Below are 18,315 nucleotides of genomic sequence, written 5' to 3'. Positions count from 1 at the left end.
CATACTCCTTTATCATGAATCCAAACATTCACGTTAGATGACTGAGGTGTAATTTAGCTATATATATAATTTTTTTTTTCTTTCAACCAAGAAATCAGAATTAAATTATTAACTCTGAAATCCCAGCTATACATATATATATAATTACGACACCTTAAAGTTGCACAAAGTTTTTCCCCTTCTTCCTGAATCTCGAGTCCTTGACCAAGCCTACCAGTCCACCTGGCATCTATAGTCTGTATATAATCCAACAAGACAAGAAGAAGATAAAGACGCAAAAATTGAAGGCTGGAATCAAGCCTTCTGCGACGCCCATTGTCAAAACTAAAACTCAAAAGAAAACAACAATTGACAATTCGGCATGTAGGCGGAATGGAAAATTGTGTACTATCTTGTGCCCAATAAAAGGCCTATTGCTGTTGGTGTTAGGGAGGAGCCACAGGAAGCAATAATGTTGCTGCTTAACCACCCGGCACCCACCATCCTGCTGATGAAACAAGAAACCTAGTCGTAGTAGATGTTTGTTGTTGTTGCTGCAGCAGAAATGAGCCAGCGACCCTAAAAGCTTCGGCTGCCAAGTTGTTTTCCATCTGCCAAAACAAGAAACAAGAAAAGGCTGCAAAGCTTGTTGAGAGTGCCCAAGTAATGTGCCAATGGAATGAATCAGAGAGGTCCCAGACTACAGATGCTACTAGCCCAAGTTATGGTGATCTTTTGTTTATAATGGAGAAGTGGGTCACATATGAGATTCCCATTATTCCTTCAGATTAGAAAACCAGCTCTTCCATTTCAAATTAGATACAGCAACACATCAACCTCAGGCTCCCACCCGCACATGACATGACAACAGAAGTCATCATCCTATTGACATTGTAGCACTTGTAACAAATTATGACAGTACTTCCCCTAAAGGTGAAAGAAAAAAATTTTGAATACTTAGAATGCAACCACACACAGAGGGGGACGGAGGCAATAATGAATCATAGCATTGCCGTCCAAACTAGCTAAGCCCTGTCATTTCAAATGATTCCAGGGAAGGAATTGTTGGCTCTCAGCATTTGTGGTACTGGATGTACGGTACATTTTTGTGCAGAGGTCGAGTTAGTGTTGTAATAACGGCACACCTAAGCAACACGAAAAACTAGACACACAATTATTAATAACCTCGTCAGTACTGGTATAACCGACCTTGATCAGTTCTTCAATGAAAACGGGAGTAAAGATTACATCTTGCCCTACGTCTCTGGGATGATCTAGATTCTAGACAATTACATGCTCTATTCGCGCTTGCGAATTGATAGTTACAGCACATTCTTTCGATGGCTACTCAAAATATTCTTGCGAGTAAGAATCCCTGTTGTATAATTGCCCTTTTGAGAATTCTGAAGACCTTGCAAGCCTACCGACAACAGCATTCCTGAAACTCAAAACTTCTTGGACTTGAGAGCACGACCTCTGCATTCGGACCCCACTTAGACTACTTCTGGACTCCATCATTTCATTGAGCGATAGCCTCCTCTTGGACCCCGGTTCAGGCCTTTGCTTTGGTGCGCTGTAAGACCTCAGTTTAGCCTTAAATGACTGCGTATTAGCCATATAATTTGGGCAATTCCTGAATAAGCTTTCCACGCAAACACTCTTGGCTGGTGTGACAGGTGGATTTGTCCCACAAGAATTGGAGAATCTGGGAGTGCTTTGAGGGGTGGAGAAGCGGCATTCGTCCCCAGTCAGTCCCCAGTCGGAGTCTTGAGAGTTTCTGCAATCAGGGATCGATAGGTGGGGCGGAGGATATCGGCATTGACACGAAGAGGATAGAGTCTGGGCATCCCCGGAAATGGAATCTGATACCCAGGCGCTGCTTCTTCTGGATCTTGATTTAGGCCTTCCAGTATCTATCTCCACAATCTTTGGGATTTCATCGATTGCATTTGAGTTAATGCTATCAAACGATGCAGAGAGCCTTCTGTTATGAAATGAATTCTGCCTACTTCTACCCTCATCAAACTTTTCCTGCTAATTAACCAAGATGGACACAAATTAAATTAAGATGTAATTCCTTGCAAAAATAGATGCACAGAGACAAGTTCTTACCGCCGAATTTGCAGCATGAAACTGCCGGTTTGAACTTGCAGCAGTAGAATCGAGGAGGCCTCGAGTTTTTTGGGCACGAACATTGGCCTGTGCTCTTATAAGAGCTTGCATGCTGTGAAATGTAGCGAACGCCTGTTTACGCACCAAATAACCTCTCACTAGTGCTTGTAGTTTCACAAGTCCTTTCAAAGCCCTCAGTGCCTTCCTTGCCTGATTAATTCACACCATACCCGTTTAGCAATTTCCATTTTTCTAGTAAGAACGAACCAAAATTAATGCATATAATGGTAAAAGGGACAGCCAAAAAAAAAAAAGAAAGAAGACAAGGAAACGGATGTGACTACGATACTGAGAAACCGTGTCTGTCAGTCAAATATACGTTATACACCTTCGAAGCAAAAGTAGTAGTAGTAGTAATTAATTACCAAGAATCCGCGGAAAACACTTTGAATTTTTGTAACGGCCCACTTTTCACGACTACCACCACCACCACCAAACATGGACCCTCCTCTGCCCTGACTGGTGAGCCTAACCACGGCCACCGCAGCCTGTGCAGCGGCGACGGCGGCGTCAGCGGCAGCGGCGGTGGCTGCAGCAACTGCTATGGCATGCTTGCTTTGCTCCTTGTCACCAGAGTCAGCGTAAAAAGATCTCAACCATGCAGCTTCAGCCGGGGTAATATTGGGTGGAATGGTGTTTGGATTTGAACACAGCCCATCAGCAGTGTCTCTTCCCGAATGGCCCATTCCCGTCCATTTGTTTTCTCTCTGGCTACCGGAATTTGGATTAATCTCCTTCTGGCCCTTATCCCTCTTTATCCCAAACAAACTCTTCAACCACCTTGTTGCTCTGCCCATTTTCTTGAAAATGTGGCTTAGCTTGTCAAGCCTTCAAAAGAATTAAGTCTGGAGAAACCTTAGGCCTGAAGTTGTAACTGAAAATAGCACCATCTTCGCAGCTCATTATCTGGGATGATAATTTTCAAAGAGAAAAAGGTAAGGAAAAACGCTCTAAAGAAGATGGTGGGGGAGAAAAGGGGGGCCTAGGCTTCTGAGAAGTTACTACTGCTACTTTAGAGATGGGGTTAAGAAGGCACATGTGATGATGTGAAGGAAGGAGAGATTAAGGGAACTTGAAAACGGGGTGTCAAAAGCTAAGGGACTATAATTTGAGAATTTACAGCTAAAAAGCTGGTGTGCTTCCTTTTTTGTGAAAGTTGTCCAACAGTAACATCTCTAAATCGTGCATACGAACGTGGAAAATGAAAGGGAAATTTGGAAGGAAGTCAGTTGATTTATAATCAAAATTCTTGGTTACAAAGACAAGAGGGAAATCTCTAATTCTTGGTTAACTGCTGCCATTCTTTTACAGTACTGTTTGTTTGTTTTTTTTTTTTTTTTGCCCTGGCTGAGAAAATCTTGTACTAGACGAAATTCCGAGAGGTTGAAAAAATGTGTGAGCTTGGAGCCTTGAACTCTTTCATGTATCATAAAATTTGTTTGTTCAATGCTCGTATCTTGTTACACAAGCCGATCCCCTCTGCATATACATTGATCTATAAACTAAAACTTATATAAGTCAGTGTCGTAGACAAGACAATCTTGCTGAATTCGAATACATGGTAGATTGAGTATGGTGATTGGCATTCGACCAAAAATTGAAGTAATGAAAATTTAACGCCTTGTTTGGATTGCAACTTTTCATCGGAAAATTACGTTGTTTTCCGTGATCACATTTCCCTATTATCTTTTTCCCTTACATACATTAAATCGCTACAGTAATTTTTTCATAAAAAATCATGAAAAATGCAATCCAAACACAACCTAAAGAAGTGGAAGCGTTACAACCGACAGGACCAGGTTTTCCTAATTGGTGGTCTAAACTTGTCGTCCAACAGTTTTCATAGTGCATCATTAGTAACAAATATTTTCAAGCAAAAAATTAAAGTGGAACCTAAGATTAATTTGTTCATAGTTTCATTACAGGCTAATGTAGTCCAAATTAACGAAAGCTGAGCTCTTCCCTTGCTTTTCACCATACTAATCAAGCTTGGGAAATAAAGTAAAGATGGTAGAGTTTGTTGTAGCCTGTGCTTAAGAATTAAATAATATTATTGTTGTAATGGACAAGCATCATTAATTAGTTATTAGTAGAATATAGATACATTGACCAATTACTAGAAATGGGAAAATATCCACACAGGATCCCCCAGAAAACTACGTAGAAGAAGCATAGCAGACAAGAAGGTGCGGCTGAGGATTGCGTATGTATGTATGTATGTATGTATGTAGACACGCAAACCCAAAAGACAAGACCAATCCTTAACTTTAAAATCATTATTGATCTAGTCACTTAAAAAATAAGATATTCGAATGACGATAAAGTTTTAGTATAAAAAGCATACAAGTAATGTGTATATAGCCAGTAGTGTATACAAAAGTAGTAACTAACAAAGATATATATGTATATATATATGTATATATTAAATAAATAAATAAATAAATAAAAGGGCGGAGGGAGGAAGGGGTCTCGATCGAATTTAGATTCGTCCAACTGGCTGGGGCTCTTTTCTGAAAAGATGTAAAAATGGAAAAAGAGAAAAGCAAAAGATTACTTTGTGGAGCGACGTGTCCTTAAAGAAGGAATTGAAGAAAGAAAGAAAGAGAGAGAGGGAGAGAGATGCGATGCAACAACCGAACAACGTACGTAAGATAGAATAGAATAGAATTGATACCTGAAACCTGAGGCTTGGATTGGAATGGAAGGTGTTACTATTCATTAGAGCGCGTCCAAAGTCCCTCCACAACCAGAAGCAGACCACACCCAGAGTCCATCTCCTTCCTCAGCACAGCACAGAACAGCAGAGCAGGCATCTCTGACAATCTCGTGACCGCTTACGCACATATGCAAATCTCTTAGGAATCCAAACTTTCCTTCTTTGCAAAATCCCTGCTTCAGCCAACCATATTCTCTCCTCTTCGTCTCTCTTTTCCTCGGTGGTAATCTTCTTCAGTCGTCAACTTGTTCCACTCACTTCACTTTGGCAAAATTCTGCAATTTCACCGCTTCGTTCTCGAGTTGTCATATATATGAACAGAGACTTAAATAGTGCAAGGGAATTTTATGGGGAAAACCCCGGGGGGGGGGGGGGAAGGAAGCAGATTACCCACTACCAGATTTCGAAATTCGAATTCTCCTGTGCACTCCGTAATATAATATAATTGTATGATTAATTGGTGAAGTGCTGAAAAGTCAAGAACTTTGCACCTAACACTACTCTCTTTTTTCTTTCCAACCGTTCTATCTATACGCCATAGATGTAGTAGTAGCATAACAGTTTGCAAAAAGATATTCTTTGTCATTTTTAGTGCTTGCAAAAATCACGCCATTATCATTTATTTTCTTGAAGAAGAAAAAGCAAACAGCAGCAGTCAAGTTTTCTAGCATTAGCATCCCTCGGCGTTCAGTGCAAGGAGCACGGATGATGGACAGTAGTACATCGAGATCGCTTTCCCCTCTAGCGCAGAAATGGTACTAGCACAGTATACACTGAGCTTGAGTACGTACGATGCACTGAAGGCTTCAAAGCCTACGGGTAGATGACAATAATAATAATAATTTGCTGGCTCCTGTCCTGTGCCAATTATTAACGAGGAGGATGAGGTATTGAAATTCGCTTTGTGTCATCATTTGTTCGTATCCATTAGATAACTTGTGTTTTAATTCTCTTCTCTCAGTCGTCTGAGATAATGACCCATGACTGTTGTAACTTTTGTCTCTCGTTTATCTTTGGGTAGATGCAGTGCTTTCGGAGCAGTAGTATTTTGACGGTACCACAAGAGCAGTGCTTTCGGAGGCTCCTGTCGCTGTTCAAGAATCAGATGATGCCAACAGCTCTGAAAAAAATATCGTCCTCTCGACTGTTACTTGCCTATTTGCCCGGACTTTTGCTACCCAAGTCGAATCCAAAATATGAATATGGCATTATGGTGGGTGGGTGACCACTTGCCTGCACTCACATCACATGAATTCCGGTTTCTATCTTTAACCTGAATGAGTGTGTTTAGTTTTTGATATTTGGCCTGATTAATCAGTAATCACGCATTCAAAACAAAGCACTTTGGACTAGGAGTTGGTGGTAGTTTCAAGTTTGGTTCTCAAGGCCAAATGATAAAAGTGATTATTCAACATTCTTTATTTTGGTCATTAAACTTTTTTTTTTACTTAGCCAAAGTAGTTTATTTAACTATTTAAAGCATGCATTTTGCGACCGATAAGCACGCATTTGCTTTACTTGAGTGACGAAAAAAATGCACTTCTGTTAGTTTACTAATCCAAAATGTACTTATGTACTCATTAGTTTGGTGACCATTTTGGCTAAATAAAAAGTTTGGTGGCTAAAATATAGAATTAAAAATAGCTTGGTGACTGTTTACGACGTTTGCTCTTCCCCCCCCCCCCCCCCCCCCCCCCCCCCAGATAGAGTTAAGTTTTTATCATGAATTAACAAGATCTTGGCATGCAAAATTTTTTTTTTTTTTTTCCGAAGGAGATATAGGGAGGCAAGTAATAAATACATTATGGTGTTGTTTGGTGCCGTTCGGCTTCTTGTACCTTTGGGCTTCTCTCTAGTCCTAAGGACCCCGAGTGTGGCTAAACTGAAAAGGCCGACTTTACTGCTGCATTGGTGCTGCTTTGATCGTTCACGAGGCACGCCCCATTTAAAGATTCCCTTAGGCAGGCTTCTTGGATAATTGGGGAAGAAGCTACTGAAATAGGCCTGCCGAAATTCATCCTGACCTCCTGAAATGGGCCCCGTTACGTAGAGAACTTGGTCGTCAGCCACATCCCTGCAAAAACACAAATGGATCGTCCCATCGATCACATGGATGTGGAATTCTAACTTGCAATTTTAATTCATTTTAGTTCCTTGGACTATTCTGATTCATATTTAGCATTCAAATATTTCATCCCTCCAGTTATGGTTAAAACTTGAAATTTGCCAACTGCGCCCAAATGGTCCTGTTTTCTTAGAAAATAACGATAGTTGCATCATAGATACTATAATTTTCTTAGCGTCTAAGATGTTAACAAAATCGAGAGTGTTCACTTTTTTGGCGGGTGGCTATGTGAAATTTAGAGGCAAGTTTAAAATTAAATTGAGAGATTAATTCATATTATAAACATTCACGTCTCTAATATTGATATTTTTAGAAAGATATATTAGATGTCATATACGTGAGATAAAAAAAAAGATAATTAAACATATACTAAACAGGTTCTAAGGGACAATTATGCCAGGATGGAAATTGGAAAGTACAAAAGTAAGATAGTTGAGACATAACTGGCTGAATTTTTTTAACTATAAGTAGAATATGGAGGACTCAATTTAGGCATCTTTAATCTCACCGAATTTTGCAGGAAGATCTTCCTAGTCTAGTTTGAAGAAAGATGAGAGCGTGGTCTATGGCAGGAAGAAGGCGTGATTGATCAACTCCAAGGAAAGAGAAGGCGTGATTTAGGAAACACGTTTTCATTGGCTCAAAATAGAATTATGCTTCTGTTATGTACCAGTGGGGCGGATTATTCCAGAATCCACGTGTCCTCAGCTCATTGGCTAGTTTAGAAGTTAGTTAGCCGGGAAAAAACCATAAAAACTGAGGAAATCTCAGTGATAGGTAAGTTTTTGTCATTTTCCAATTAATTGTAAAGAAGGAATTGGCTCTGCCAATCTCCCTCTTCTCCTCTCACGTTTATTCCTTCATTTTCTCTCCCCTTCTACCTCTGAATCCATTATTTCTGTTCTGTATTCAATCACCAGACTCATATTAAGAAATTGAATTACCAAATCATTTCATTTCCAATCCCATTCCATTTTTGTTGAAGCATTAATTCACTGATTTCTACAAAGTCTGTCACCATTGCCTTGAACTGGTTCTGTACCATTACAAATTTGTCTTTCACTCTCATTGATGAGGGGTTATAATTTTTAATATCTTTTATTGTCCAAGTACTGGTGTCGTTTCAGAAAAGAAATAATAATAATCACCCCCTTTTCTGTTCTGTCCTCAATAATGAATCCATCTTTTAAGACCCAAAAAACACCACGATGATCCGTGCTTTTTAAAGTAATTATTTGGAACTCTATGAGTGGCTTGATCTTCAAACTGATACTCGTAATAACCTAAGGCACGCTGGAGACCTGGAGACGCTGGAAACTGATATTCATAGTTCATACTATACTAGAAAAATAACTACCTGCAGAGGACCTGGAGACAAAGGTCCACGCTACATAACCTAAGGCACGCTGATCGTATAGAGTCTTCAAAGACTTGAGCTGAACATTTGCCAAGGCTTGATGAAGCAACAAACCAGAATAGTACTGCTTTTTCCCACAATCCATTAGCGGCTGATGGCCCTAGGGATGGACAAATGGCCTCGTTGAAAGCTTTAATGATTCATCCCTTTCATTTCTTTCTTTCTTCTTTTTTTTTCTTTTTCTCCAGGCATCATGGATATCCACAAATATGGTAGTAATTTTTTGGATGAAATAGAAAACAATTTAGAGGGAGAAGGCTGATCCCATTTCGAGATGAAAACGTGTGATCAACAAATTAGACAGTAATACATAATTAACTATTGAATTTGAATGTAATCGCTCGTAATACAAAGTCAAGATCCTATTAATCGAGCCACGACAAGTTGGGCACGATCACGCTGGTAAACCAGTTAGAATAGAATTGCTTCCCCGAACATAAACTCTTTTGTTTTTTTTTTTTTGGAAAATTTAGCAGTGTAACCCTAGATCTGTAACCTGCATGTGAGTTTGCCTGTTACCAAACACTCAAATCCCTGGCTCAGTCGTCACGACATTGTGACCATGATACATGCTAAGACAACCCTGGATTAATTAATCATTAACTACTGCCCCATCTAAAAGTAGATCCTTTTAGTACAAGTTGCCAATATGAAAGTACACGAAGACAGAGAGCTAGCAAGAAGGCATGCATGTCTGCATGCAATATTCTTATATTTTTATTCTTTCAAACGTACAATATGCTTGTGGCATCATTCATCATCACACATTCCTGGTGGGTCCCCATATGTCGAGCCCAGAGGGAAAATATACAAGTAGTAATATAGAAGGGGAGATTAGAGCCAAATGAATGAAGCCTATATAACATGCTATGGTACCATACAGAGTCATGTGTAAGAAAGGTCAGCTCCTCCAGCGGAGACATGTCATGCTAATTCAATTGGTGAAATAAAGAAATGCTAAGTTGAGCAAATCATGGGAACTCATCAAAACACTGCTCATGCAGGTCTATAGCACCATTGCCTAAAATGTTGCTCATAAGGTGGACAAAAGCAAGGGGCTATATCGTTATACTACTCTCGTAAGCTTTTGAATAGATATAGACAAACTAAGTACTTCCAATGTTTGATCGATGACATAACAGATATTGAAAATTCTAGCTAGGTACTGCTGCTGCTGCTGCTCTTTTGTTGTATAGACAGGCATGATGGAGTGGGTTTGGATGATGGTGGTGGTGTTGGAACTTGGTAGGTAGCGGGAGATCAGAGATGGAAACGAATGATATGGAGAAACCACTCACTAGTCATGAAAAGAGGAGAAGAATATTTAGGTAAGGGGACAAGAAAGGGAAACAGAGAACTGGGATTAATGCAAAATTTGCTACCTAGTATGATATTAGGGCGACCATGTGAAAAGCATGATGGCCTAGGATGACGTCGCTATAGTTTTCTTTTTCATCATCTTCTTCTTATTCTTTCTAGTTTATTTGGAAGAGGATGGCCGCCATGACCTCCTCATCAGTCATCTCCTTGGAAACGAACCAATGGGGGTGGAGTGGGGACTGGGGACTATGAGCCTAGATCTATTCCCAAGGCTCTCTCCATTATGATGCATTGTTGTATGTATGTGTAGGATTTGTAACAGCTAGCTGCTGCTAGGCCTGGCAAACTAAAGTGAATGAGTACTATAACTTATCTGTCAAATGCCAGTCCTACTACTGACAAAAATCAGAATTTATTGTACTTCGGGATCTTCCGCGAAGTTCTTGTAGTCAGAGTTCCATGTGTTCTGCTAATTTTGATAAGCAACTTCTGGAAGGTTTCCTGCTGATGACCAACAGGCTCGTGCATGAATTCATTAGAGTTATAGTACATACATTTTCAGTGGTGCCAGGATCCTAAGATCAGGTAAATCCCTGACACCACATAAATAGTAGTATCAGTAGAGTTCAAAGGACACAAAAGTTAAGCATGCATCTTTTTTTTCTATGTTATTATACTCCAAGTCTTGATTGTGCAATAATGTGGCAGTAAAGACCTTAAAAACGTTAAAAGATTTTATTCTTGTACTAACATCCATATTAAACCTTAAATCAAGACCCTTCTTAGGCGTAACAATTATGAGTCTCTTCATTGTTTAGCAGGTGGAGAATGTAAATAGAAAAAAGAATTTCAATTTTGTGGGGGGGGGGGGGGGCGGTGGGTTGCGGGGGACAGAGAGCAACTTGCAAAGTTTTCAAACTTTCTTGGCTTACAAAATAATTTTTCTCAAAATTCTTTTTTTTTTGTTGGGGTTTGGGGGGGGGGGGGGGGGAACTACATGATTATTAATTAGATTATTATTAACTTGGTTAGAAGAGTGGAAGTTTCAATAAATGGTGCGTATGGACTGAAGTGGTTAGGGTAGAAAGAGGATAGATTTCAAGAACTTTAAATTTATGCATAACCTCAAACCGAACCTTCTACAAGTAATTTCATGTCCTTGATAAGCGAATGATGAGTGAAAGGATTGCAGCTAGCCTCAAGTTAGGAATTGCTGAGGACCCGTAATTTCAAATTGTCAATGATACTCATGCTGAAGCTATGTTTCAAATTAGTTATTTCTTTGAAAATCTTCAGAACACGAATAGGATCCGGAATGCAGGATAAAAGTGTCTTCATTAGAGTCTTTCACGGATTATATATAAATCTGTTGATAAGTAGGATAGGAATTCGAAATCGAAGGAGCAAATGAGAAATAATTAGTGAAACTTGTAAAATAGCTAAATAGTAAATATTGATATTGTTGAATGCAGAATCAGGAAAATATGAACGGCTTCTGAAGTCAGTGATACCACATTTTTAAAGAGAATCAGTAGGCACTGTCCTTTGTTAGTTATTATCTCATTTAATTAGATTATCCCAGACACTTGGATCTACATGTATGAGAAAGGAAACTAAGTATGTGCTTATCCTACGGCGAGGGGAATGTTTTACCAGGAGAGCTCTTAAGATGGTTTCATATATATCAAAATGCAGAGTTCCTTATATTAAGATCGTTTCATATGGGGAAGGTTCCTTATACTCTGACGTATGTGGCTTGGTTTTACTTTTAGGGGAAGTCCTCGTCGAGTGGGCAAACAGGTCCTCTACGTTGCCGAAAAGGCGGCTTGCATGTCTGCTGCAAGAACCCAAAAAGAAAAAAAGAAAAAGAAAAGTAACTGCAATTTAGTAAGTAGATAACAGTGTAGTATAGGTCAGAGGAGGACAAGGAGAAGACGAAGGTTTGGGGTCGGGGGTGTTTGTAGTAAGTACTGCAATGTAAAAGCATGTATTGAGTAAGCTTGGACGGTATTTGTTTCCAACTCCATTGGATTTATGTCTACTCCATTAAAATTATTGATTGAGAAGGATTAATTTTTTTTATACTGATACATATAATGTCAGTGCGTTAGATGAATGATAAATATATTTTAATTTAATTTTTACATATATATATATATTATGAATATAATAATAATAATATATACACTGTCACTGTATATATAAGATGTCACTGTATATATAAGATTTGATCAGTAGTAGTCGAGAATAGGTTGTCTGGGAATTTGATCAATTATTTGATGGCTAAGGCCCACGAAAAAGCTGTAGGTCCAACAGTCAGTGTATTCATAGGCAAACATGAAAAGGATAGAAGGTGTGTTGTGTGGAAATCAGGAGCACCAACTTGTCAAGTTGAAACCAGAGATGGAAATTGATGAAAGGGAGATACCTATAATTGACTGTGCACTAGTGTTCCTGAGAAGATAGCAACAACATAAATTTGGGAGTACAATATTTACTTGAAAGAGATGGATGGCCTGATGGCTGATAAGTGAAAAGACTTAAAAGAGTGATGCTGCCCCCTCTTAAAGGTTCATGCCACTGGAAATGCAGACAACAGCCTATATACTTCCCAAAACTATTCTCTCCCTTCTGCAACCTTGAACAATTAATATTGTGCTGTTTTCTTCCTTTACCTGCATTTTCCCTTGCCTCCTCTCTTGTATCGTTTCTGTCCACAGAGTATGAGGAGGGAATTGAGACACCAAGAAGCTTCACTATTGTCCACACATTCTGCTATTTCACAAGTAGAACAAAAACTTTACTCTTAAATAAACAAGAAGTATGGAAAGGAAGGGAAGGAGTTTAACTTATTCTCCTTTTTTTTTTTTTAGAGAGAGAGAGAGAGTTTGTCTTGGTTAAAGCAGACTTGCAGCTTATACTTCAATGATAAGAGAAGTACCAAATACATCTTCCACTACATCAGCACTAGCTTCCTCATTTCCTACCATTAATTAGTATTGGTACCCATTTCCGTGATGGATATAGCTATATACATATATACATACATGTGACAACAATGCTGCAATGTGCCATCCTTCTCAATCTGATATGCACAATAACATGACAATACACCTTAGTGATGATACTAGAGACCGATATCAAGAGACATGCATCTGTAGTCTTGAAGGTCAAGAGGACACTCTTCAGCTAGGGTCCAACGCTGGCTGAACCTGCGGAGGTATAGGCTGTTTGGGCCATGTCTTCCCCATGGAATTAAAGAGTAGCATTTCCATGTCATTTTTACGGACTAAATTGGATGGCAATGTTTGAGTGGTGACAGTCAGTGTACAATTGATTTTGCATTCAATAATTTAAAGAACAAGAAATAAATTAAAAGTTTTTTTTAGAAGTCCTATTAGTGAAGAAGAGATCGAATTAATGCACAACAAGAGAACAAAGATGAATAATAATACCTAAAGGATACCCCTAATACAACTTCCATAACATGAACGTCAACATACGTACAACCTTCCACCTCCATGCACACTATGTGACAAACAAAAATAAGAATCATGTCTCCTAGTCCATTAATTGTCATTTATCACCAGAAAAGGTGAAACAAAGCTCAAACGATATTCACATCGCAGACGAAAACAGTGCCACCAGCATCCTTGCCAAAAAAAACCAAAAAATTAGGCGGAGGGACCCGAAATTAATACCGGAAAAAGATACAAGGCAAAACCCTCGCTGAATCCTTTGAAGGGCTTAAAACCCCACCACCCCCGAGTTTTTGGAATCAAAAAAAAAAGATAAGTGTCTTCACAAATCAAGATCACCTAATCCGACTGATGCGCTAAGCTGAGCACCCCACCAAAAAAAAAATTCTAGAAATTATAAACCAAAGATTTCATCACTGGGGTCTACTTAATTTTGTCAAATTCTCATCACGGCGACGTCACCGTCACACAAATCAACGGCTCTATTTCGTTGTGGCATTCACCAGGCAATGGAGGAGGAGGAGTCTTGCTTTCACCACCGCAACCTCCTTCGCACGTGAGAAATTGTGCTCTGTTGGCTTCGAACTTCCAGTCCGTGATGGCTACCACATACAACATCAGCCCCGCGCAACAAACCTGGGCCGACAGAAGCCCCAGCCAAAGCCCACAGAACCCAACCCCAAGCCCAAAAACTAGCCCAATCGCCACGGGCATACCCACAAGATAGAATGCCCCAAGGTTCACGTTAGCTGCTGTGGACGGGCGGGCGGTCCCACGTACAACCCCACATCCAACGGTCTGTGGGCAGTTCCCTAGCTCACACAGTCCCAGAATCGGCAGCGCCGCTGATGTCAGCCGTAGGATGTTGCCATCATCAATGAACATCCGAGCCCACAAGTCCCTCAAGGATGTTGCGAAGCCCATAGCTGATAAGCCCATCAGGACCGCTATGAAGATCGACACCACGGATGAGACCCGAGCCCTTTCGGGCCGGTTTGCTCCGAGCTCATTACCGACCCGCGTGGACACCGCGAAGCTGAGCGAGGACGGGAATATGTACAGCAGCGACGTCGTTTGGATCAAGACGCCCATGGATGCAACAGTGGCCTTAGGGTCCACCAAGAGGCCACACAGCACTATCATGATCTCGTACCACCACCATTCCAGACAAACCGAGACGCAGCTCGGCCCGGCTAGCCGCATGAGCGGACCCCAGCCGGTCAAGCACTCTCCGCTCACCTTCGTCCATGTTGCGGCGTGCAAGCCGGTAGCCCACAAGTACAGGACGAGCGTCGCCAGGACCACCAGGTTGGAGATGGCAGCCGCAGCAGCAACGCCTGCCACGCCGAGCCGGAGCCGGATGACCAAAACATAGTTGATGGGCAAGTGCAAAGCCGTGCCAGCCAGCGAAGCGAAGGTGAGCGGATAAGTAATACCTTGAGCCCGAAGGTAAATACGTATGGGGTGAATAAAAGAATTTGTGACAAGATCAGGGAGTGAAAAAACAAGGTAGGTGCGGGCCAATCGGGTGATAATGGGGTCTTGGTGCAAATAAAGAAGAATATGGGAAATGTTGATCCAAAGAAATGTGATTGGGATGGAGCAAGCCAGAAGAAATATAACGGACCTTTGCAGCGTTAGGGAAAGAAGCCTGGGAAGCTGTGCTCCGAAAGCCTGAGAACAAAGCGGCTCCATTCCTAGTGCTAAACCGGAAAGAACGGAATAACCGGTTATGTTGGCGAAGGCCATAGCTAGAGAGCCAGCGGCAAGCTGGATGTCGCCGAGTTGGCCTAAAAAGAGCATGGAGAGAATGGAGCGGGCATAGAGGATGAGGGCTGCGATTGCTATGGGGAAGGATAGCTTGAAGAGGGCTTTGGTTTCTTGGACGATCTCCGAGGATGAAGGTAGGGCAAATTTGGGTGGATTTTGATGGTTTTCTTTGGGGTTTTCTTGGACTTTTAAGGGCGTGGGGAGGGATAACAGATCGAAATAAAAGTGGGTTTGAGATGGTGGCCGTGGTGATCTTGTGGAGGTGGAGGAGGAGGTAATCTTTTGATGATCAATCACGGAGATGGTGGTGAGTTTGGGGGTAGTGTTTGGATTGCACATCGTTGGAGTTTTGTAGTACTCTAGCTTGGAAGATGATATGATGATGGAAGAGAAAGAAAATATACAGATATGGTTACTCAGTAGTAGTAATAGGACTTAAAAGAGTTGTGCAGCTGTTACTTCTTCTTGTTTTTTTTTTTTTTTTTTTTTTGTACTTTTGGGTTTTAACCAAGCCAACTATGAAGTGTGAAGAAGACAAATTATCCCTGGAGATCCTCTCATGAAGAACACTCCCCTCTCTGCTCTCTACTATGTGTCTCGCCTCATCCGCCTGCTTTGCCTGGTATTAATAGAAGGGTTAAGGTGGCTTTGTCTTTTATTTTAACAGACTTTTCAATTTTATTTTTAGTTTATAGCAGCCCTTTATGGTGGGTGGGGTTGCGGGGGAGGGAATGATATCCTTTTCTTTCTTTTTTTTCTTCTTCTTCTTCTTTTCATTTATTTTATTCTTTTGGTTGCCTGCCCCTTGTGAGTACTGAGCAGTAGACATTTTGCTTTTGGGAGGTTCGGGCTCTTTACTTTATGGGCATGTAGTTTTTAGGGATGTCAGGACTGTCAGTTACAGGGCTCCAATTTTCTCATAGATACGTAGGCAGTTTAGGTAGTAAAACTGTAAACTGGGTGTTTTTTCGAGGGAGGACTATTGTTGTTGGTGCATTTCTTGATGCATTCTCCATCATCAGCAGGCGGTGGTGGCGAGGCAATGTAGCAGTGATTGGAACGCCCCTTCTTTTGGGAACTGATCATTATAAGGTACGGCACATTTTTCCCGGGGCAGCAGAGGCTCCAACAAGAGAATTGAAAGCTACACCAACTTGAATTTGGAGGTACTAGTACAGGTGTACGATATGCTGTGAGGATTGTACTTCGTAGGCTGTCTCATGCTTGCAGCCGCTCCCCCACACCGGTAATGATGAAAATGGGAGGACAAAAGAGTTGAGTAACATTGCTCCAGCAAGCTAGGAAGAAGACGGTAATGAATTGAAAACTCAGCGTGTGGTCAAACCTATAACATTGGTGGCATATCTTTGTTGAATTTATTCGTTTCGAGAGAGTTTTTAATGTCAAGCGTGGCCTCGTAACAGAAGGCATAAATTTTGTTTTTTTCGAATTAATTGAAGCATCAAAATATGGGAGGAGAGGAATAAATTCGTGGACTCTGTCGCCAAGTTTAGCTTTAATTGCATTAGCCAGCTGTCGGATAGAAAAACAACCGGTCCATTGCCATTAGAATTTAGAAAGCTCCTCTTGCAACGATGGCAACGAAACAGAGTATTTATTTATTAATTAGAAGAAGATAATGTAGTGGGGCCAATTGACAGTCGCCACATGTCAGCTTAACCACAGTGGCCCGCCAGCTCGGATTAGCCAGGTCAGCTGGAGAGCACCAGCTCACCCGACGTTGCCGCCTCTCCATCAGGTGGGCCTAGTGGGCCGCGGCCTCCAGACCATCCGGGGTATTCACGCGAAACTCTAGAGAGACTTCAAACCCTAGAGGATTCCGACTCTTATATGGAAACTACTATCCGCAAGCCTATAAATGTAGCTTCATACGACGACACAAGGTACGCCATCTACAGTATTCTATACTGTTACTCTACACTCAAGCTCTCGCTAACTTGATCGTCGGAGTTACTCTGGGAACCTCAGCCTCGTCTTTGCCCTTTCTTTACAAGATAGCCCGCTTGCTTTCCTCCTCTCAGCTCGTTCGCCCTTGGCCAGTCTGGTCCGCATCAACTTAGCTCAGGCCTTACTTTTGGCAATCGTATCAATTGGAGCCGTCTATGGGAAACACGTAATTATTCTCTTGCGAACCATGCCAAGGACTAGGTCCCAGAGGAACGCTGACGGATCCAAGGGGAACGAGCGAAGCGGCCCCCAGAATCTCCCCCGGGGTCCAATTCCAAGAGACGAAAGGACGGGGCTCTCACGAATCCCGTCTGAACAATTGGTTCAGACGGTGGCGGAAAACCTACCTACTTTTGAGGCAATCATGGACAACCTCAAAGAGTAGGCGGGAGGCCACTGTGACCAGGACCTAAGGCCCAAGGAGTGGAAAGAGTTGGACTGTCCGAGTCCCGTATAGGGAGTCCTAACCCTCGGCCAAAGCGGGCGCGTAAGGAGCTTACACGTGAACAGATCGAGGTCGTGGAGCCTTCCCACAAGAACTCCCGAACTAAGCACTTGGATCCCTTCCGAATGTTCTCCAGGAGAGAGCTCTTCATACTTAAAGAGGAATACCAGGTACAGGATGAGCTAGACCTACTTTTGGACCCTGAGGCGGACAGGTACATTGCCTCCCCCTTCGTGCTCGATATTGAGAACTATCTACTGCCCACGAAATTCAAGATACCGAGTATGAAATCCTACGATGCGACCACAGATCCGGAGGACCATCTATTCGCATTCTTGACACAAATGCGCTTACAAACTGCCGCGGACGAGATCAGGTGCAAGACCTTCCCCATGTTCCTGGAGAGAAGGCATGTCAGTGGTTCCAGGGGCTGTCTCCTAGGTCCATTCGATCATTTAGCCAGCTCGCGCGGCTATTCGCCGCTCAGCTCGTTTCGTCGCGAGCCTTTTCCAAAAGCACTGCTCACTTGATGACCATCCAGCAGAGGCCCGAGGAGTCATTGCGCAAGTACATGATGAGTTTCAATAACGAATCCCTCCAGATCCGTGACCGGGATGACAAGGTAGTCATGGCCGCTTTCATTAACAGGCTGCGTAAGCAGAAACTATACACCGAGCTCGTGGAGAGACCTCTCAAGTCAGTTCGGGAGATGCTGGACCGAACTCACAAGAAAGCCAAAGCTGAAGAGGCCAATCGCCTGAAAAGCGCAAAAAATATTGAAGGATGACAAGTGCAGGAAAAGCACCGACCAGGAAGACGTGTGGCACGGCCAGGGACCGAAGAATACCTACGACCGCCTGCCTAGGAGTCGGCCCATGGGAGGAGATAAACCCTGGACTTCCCTCACAGCGCTTCGAGTTCAGG

General features: G+C 41.9%; 2 protein-coding genes and 1 long non-coding RNA gene across 4 annotated transcripts; 1 reads left to right on the top strand and 2 right to left on the bottom strand.

Annotated features, from left to right (window-relative positions):
- Window positions 1-1,153: 1,153 nt before the first annotated feature.
- Window positions 1,154-4,960, bottom strand: LOC113694736 (protein IQ-domain 26-like). Of its 2 annotated transcripts, XM_072052730.1 has the most exons (4): window positions 4,826-4,960; window positions 2,517-3,057; window positions 2,092-2,301; window positions 1,154-2,013 (listed from the first exon to the last, which is right to left on the bottom strand). In XM_072052730.1, the coding sequence occupies exons 2-4, from the start codon at window positions 2,946-2,948 to the stop codon at window positions 1,324-1,326; spliced, it is 1,332 nt and encodes a 443-aa protein (XP_071908831.1). In that variant the 5' UTR covers window positions 2,949-3,057; window positions 4,826-4,960; the 3' UTR covers window positions 1,154-1,323. The 2 variants fall into 2 exon arrangements, with proteins under 2 accessions (XP_071908831.1, XP_027069399.2); XM_027213598.2 differs by lacking the exon at window positions 4,826-4,960 and having other exon boundaries at window positions 1,154-2,010; window positions 2,517-3,263.
- A 421-nt stretch (window positions 4,961-5,381) lies between these two features.
- On the top strand, window positions 5,382-6,062 carry LOC113694201 (uncharacterized). Its single transcript, XR_003449277.2, has 2 exons — window positions 5,382-5,754; window positions 5,889-6,062. It is a non-coding gene; the product is annotated as an uncharacterized lncRNA (long non-coding RNA).
- A 7,064-nt stretch (window positions 6,063-13,126) lies between these two features.
- Window positions 13,127-15,607, bottom strand: LOC113692479 (protein DETOXIFICATION 51). The gene has a single exon (XM_027210890.2). It carries the CDS (start codon window positions 15,315-15,317, stop codon window positions 13,656-13,658), a length of 1,662 nt encoding a protein of 553 aa, XP_027066691.1. The 5' UTR covers window positions 15,318-15,607; the 3' UTR covers window positions 13,127-13,655.
- Between the last annotated feature and the right edge of the window lie 2,708 nt (window positions 15,608-18,315).

The sequence above is a fragment of the Coffea arabica genome, chromosome 6c (assembly GCF_036785885.1).
Source record: "Coffea arabica cultivar ET-39 chromosome 6c, Coffea Arabica ET-39 HiFi, whole genome shotgun sequence".
Lineage (NCBI taxonomy): Eukaryota > Viridiplantae > Streptophyta > Magnoliopsida > Gentianales > Rubiaceae > Coffea > Coffea arabica.
The sequence above is the reverse complement of the archived record's forward strand: the minus strand, read 5'-3'. Positions and strand labels throughout refer to the sequence as shown.